Source organism: Saccostrea cucullata, unplaced genomic scaffold (assembly GCF_032062105.1).
Source record: "Saccostrea cucullata isolate Sc308-1 unplaced genomic scaffold, CSIRO_AGI_Scuc_v1 ctg4005, whole genome shotgun sequence".
Classification (NCBI taxonomy): domain Eukaryota; kingdom Metazoa; phylum Mollusca; class Bivalvia; order Ostreida; family Ostreidae; genus Saccostrea; species Saccostrea cuccullata.
Genome location: NW_026938537.1, coordinates 53,059 through 58,272, shown reverse-complemented (window position 1 = coordinate 58,272; position 5,214 = coordinate 53,059). Strand labels below are relative to the sequence as shown.

At 32.9% G+C, this 5,214-nt stretch overlaps 1 protein-coding gene across 1 annotated transcript; it reads left to right on the top strand.

Annotated features, from left to right (window-relative positions):
* Nucleotides 1–1,471: 1,471 nt before the first annotated feature.
* Nucleotides 1,472–4,378, top strand: LOC134250590 (uncharacterized). The gene is made up of 3 exons (XM_062732954.1): nt 1,472–1,721; nt 1,883–2,120; nt 2,543–4,378. Exons 2-3 carry the CDS (start codon nt 2,066–2,068, stop codon nt 3,034–3,036), a joined length of 549 nt encoding a protein of 182 aa, XP_062588938.1. The 5' UTR covers nt 1,472–1,721; nt 1,883–2,065; the 3' UTR covers nt 3,037–4,378.
* The last annotated feature ends 836 nt before the right edge of the window (nt 4,379–5,214 follow it).

Below are 5,214 nucleotides of genomic sequence, written 5' to 3'. Positions count from 1 at the left end.
GTGGTAATTTTACATTCTCAAGAAGATCATTTAGTACTCATAAACACAGGCCGTTGATTAAACCTATGATACACTGTAAAAAATGCGCTTAGAAAATAAACACTTCCATTACGTGTTTTGACTTAAACATGTATAAGATTGTGTTTAACGGCTAAACACTTAGGTCTAAACGTGTGTTAGATTGTGTTTAACGGCTAAACACTTATGTCTAAACGTGTGTTATATCTAAATGATGTTAGATTTAATACATGTTTAGATACAAGTGTTTAGAAATTTGAACACTTTTCTGTGAGGTGCAGAGTTATCTTCCCGGAAATGACGCATATATATTCGAATGATAAATAGAGCGGTTATCGAAACAAAGGAAAACCCGATGTAAGCTAAAGAAGATGGATTAAAGGAAGTGAATGCTAATTAAAGTGATAACCATGAAGAGATTGTGAAATGCATTTAAACTGCAACATTACTGCGATAAAAGGTATGTTAACTATTATTTTTATTTTACATAAATTGACCACGATGGGCTACGTAAATAAACATGCGTTTGCACATGTAGTTGTAGATCAAGACTATCTTCTGTTATATTTAGCATTCCTGAAATCTAGAAAGGAGTATATTATATAGAATATCAATAATATCTATAACAGTATCAATACTAAATAGTGGTTATATAGACGAGGTTCAATAAAAGTAGCACAAGAATAGCTATCAAACATGTAAAAAAAAAAGTTCATACAAATCCAGCCAGTGAGGAGCATATTTTGATAAAATTTGAATTTCTTTCTTACAGGATATGGTCCACATCGAACTTGAAAGCAAAAATACACGTATCAGAGAAACTGTTGCCATCTCCAAGTCCACAATGACATGCCATCGTTCTTACATTATTCAACACTTCTTACTTTCTAGGAGAAACTGAGTTTTGTGAAGTCTGCTGTTCGTTATAGCTTTGAACATCCTAAAAATATTCTCAAATAATGACAGTGGATTACCTACTGACGGTCACAGATGAAAACAAATTATGCGTGTGTTGCTCAGTGAAAAATTGCTGGAAGTTAAACTTGATACAGACATGAGGAATAACTGCTTGCTAATCTGGTTAGAATTAAAACCAGCGTGTAAAAATATAATGTATATTTAATTTAAAATTCTTTATAAAAAATGTTCATTGAATAAAATTTAAAATGTAAACAATTGTTATTTTTTCAGTTTTCTTGCAGGAAGACAACGAAAACATCCAAGTGTTTAATTTGTAAACATGTATCATAACATGTTTTGTAAAGTGTTTAAAATCTAAACATGTAAGTGTTTAGGCTCTAAACACTTTCCGTTACACGTAATGAAATTCAATGTGTTTAGAATTTGAACGCATCAAAAAAAGTGTGACAAGAAAGTGCTTAGGAAAGTGTCTATCATCTAAACACATTTTTTACAGTGTAGTGGTTACTACATCGGAGTACGTTGTTTCGGTGCTTGGGCCATACCTAGCCGACTCCAAGAATTCAGATGCTAAGATTTTGACGCATATGATAGAAACCAACGTAGAGGAAATTAAAGATTGGATAAAGGAGGAAGACATATTCATTGTCGATAGAGGGTTTAGGGATGCGGAAACTCTACTCAACGACATTGGAATTCATGTTGAAATGCCTTCCTTTCTACCACGTTGAACAAAGCAACACACAACAGAAGAGTCTAATGCAACACGTTTAGTTACAAAAGTAAGATAACTATTGAAAAAACTCAAGATCAAAAGCATAATTATTTTTAAAATGTATATAAGATGTAATTTTCAGAAGTATTTCAATTGTGTTCTGATTAAATAAATGAAAAAGAACTGTAAATCAAAGTAAATCAATTAAGATCAACATTTGTTTTTTAGCTACGATGGGTCGTCGAAAGTGTTAATGGTAGAATCAAAACCTGGAATTACTTGGACAGAACCATTCCCAATAGCCAGATACCACACATCGGAGACTATGTTCGGATCATTAGTGCCATCTGCAATAAATTCAGGCCTGATGTTAGTACAGGATTAGAGAGTGACTTGTCGACAGCTGCGAAGATGCGTTTTCTCTCCAAGGAAGTCAATGTACTCAAGGAATATGTAGAGACAAATGGTAAATTGCTACTGTAACTCAATATAAGAGCATTACATCAATGTAATTTCTAGTCTATTATTACTCCCCTGCCGGTGAAACCGGAGGTGATTACAGGTCAAGATTGTACTTCGTTCCACTTCATTGATAGGGGTTTCCTATCGTTATTTTTTTTTTCTAAACGCTTGCAAATATTAAGCTGAATTTTTATTAGGTGTGCATCTTGATGAGTTATAAATCAGATTTGCATTTCATTCCGCTTCAATGATTTTTTACAGAGTTATGGCATTTTCATTTTTTAACGGGGACCAGATTTTACATGCCGATAGGGGACTATTGCTTATGCAGTGCTCTCAGAATGCTTGTTTTATAATATCTTGATAAATTATGAATTTCTAAATTTATTACAACTAATTATGAGTAACATGCTTTTTTAAATGTAGGTTTAGACAAAAGGGAAGTAAGGTGGCGGAAGATTGACGCCAGCGACACAAGCATTGCATTTCCGCAACTGTCGGAAGAAGAAATACGAGAATTAACAATGGGGGTATATCAGATAAAACTAGCTAAATCCTATGCTCAGGAACATCTGGATAAAGATGGCAACTATGAAATTTACGTCAACAATGACCATGATGGAATTCTACGTGCAAAACTTCAAAGCAGGCATATATCGGCAAAAAAGTATTTATTGTGGATTGGGTTTGATGAGATAAATATAAAATCATGGTTTTGCAAATGCAAAATAGGGTCAAGAGTGGTGGGAATGTGCTCCCACATCACTAGTGTTATATGGTTTTTATCCTTTGCAAGGCACAGGGAAAACCCAAAGATTGGAGTTCGGAATTGGTGCAGTTACGTTGATGATGCTGCAGCGCTGCCCGTTGATGATTCCGACAGCGACGAAGACAGCCTTGTCGGAAATGAAGAGGAGTGATATTAACATGTTAACATTTTAACTTATTAAAAGTTATTGAACTTATTAACATGTTATTAACATTAATATGTTACATTTGGTTCAAATGATTTTAAGATTTGAACCAAATGTATTTTGAAATTCACAGAGAGAGAGAGAGGGGGAGGGAGGTTGCTTCTTTAGTACTACAGCAAAACTCGGTTATAACGAAGTCGCTGGGACCTTTGAAATTACTTCGCTATATCCGTAATTCGTTATAACTGTATGTAAAATTCATCAAATTTATATAGCTGGGGATTGAAAATGACTTAGCTATATCCGTGAATTCGCAATATCCGTGTTCGTACTAAACGAGTTTTACTGTAGTTTTTGAGAGGACGTAATGAGAACGAGCAAGAGAAATAAAAGTAATGAATTTGTCAAGGTATTCAATAGGGATATCAATTTGTAACAAGTTAATTGTTTACTCGGTCGGAGCTATGGTAATCGTTAGAAAATCTGTAATAAGTTAGGCGAAAAAGTTTTAAAAAATTAAATTTGAACGCAATTTTTTTGAAGTTTGATAATTTAGGATTTCACACATTCATTGATTTAAATGTGACTACTAGTATGATTCTACGGACCGTGGGGCATGGTTCTTGGTCATTTTGTGTCTGAAGTGTAAATTATTGTTAAAACACCAAGTTGTTACCCCGACTGACCTGTAATTCTTTGTGTCCAATCCCTTTGGCATTTGTCAATGAAATATGTTCAAAATTCATTTATGATAATTAAATCACCGTTTAGTACTGTGAATTAAACACTGTAAATTTAAAAATGTAATTCAGAATAAATCTTAATTATGGTGACAACGCTGAATGAACTTAGGTGAAATCTGCTTTGGAGAAAAGATCTATGCCTTTTTTCTCAGACATGATTCATGGTTTTCTTGATTTTTTTCCAGTCTACTGAAACTGAAAATATAGATATATAATAGTATGCATATAATTTTCTCATCAAGAATCAAGACAAATAGAACAGTTTTAAAAATTTTAGACTTAAGTACTTCTTGTGTACATGAATTAACTTATGAAAAAAAAATATTGAAAATATATTTTGATATGGTTAAGCGGTTAATCGCTCTTTAGGTTAACCGATTAGCAGTTCCGTATTCGGTCGCCATCCCTAGTATTTAATGAGAGAATTTTTTTTTTGAGAGAGAGAGAAAGAGATTGCATGTTGTAGATTTACTAGTTTCAGAGAATAAAAATTGTCTTAATTATATATTATGTACATTGTTTTTCGATGAATAATTTCAGTGACGTCACATATGTTCTTACGACGTTAAAAAGGAAAAATATTGTAAAAAGGATGCAAAATTGACAGCGTTGTTTCTCCAATACTAAATTATACACAAATATGTAACCACTGTCATCTGAAAAGACAAATCTTCTAGATTTATATTCCAAAATATTTTTAAATTTGATGGTAGGCCGAATTTTGCTCTTACTGTACCTTGTTTTTGGCTCAGTGGTTCTTGAGAAGAAATTTAAAATGTGAAAAGTTGACAGACGGACGGACGGACGGACGACGGACAACGGGTGATCAGAAAAGCTCACTTGAGCTTTCAGCTCAGGTGAGCTAAAATCAAAATATAAATAAAACTCTATACCTTTCAATAGTACTGAAAGAGGCTCTAGATATAATATTGAAATGAAGTTAAGCCTTCACACAAGTTCTATCATATCATAATTTACTTCGCCATGATTAAAGCATACTTTAAATGTTGGTGGGGGTATACTTGAAAGTATTGTGGCAAAGTAACAGTTGAAAATTAGTAGAATAGTAAATTATTTTAAGCTTATTTATAGTCCTTCTTTATAGAAAAAAGGTAGGGTAGTTTGGTTTTTTTTTTGTTGTTGTGCTTTTGTTGATAATCGACTTCTTCCTAAATAAGTAAAGGGGTGGGGATGGGGGGTATAACACCTAAAAATACTAGTATGCTCTGTAAAGCTATAGGCTAGTGTAAAATACACATTCTAATGCAAAAACTATACATGTAGACATAACCTTTTGATTAAGCAAACAGTATTCATTACATTTCTTAATTCTTGTTTTACTCCACCCTTTTACCCAGTTCTGAGTATATTTTTCAGAGAATTTAATATGAAAATCAGAACAAACATTTTCATTTTTGTAACGTCTTCTTAATACTGTATC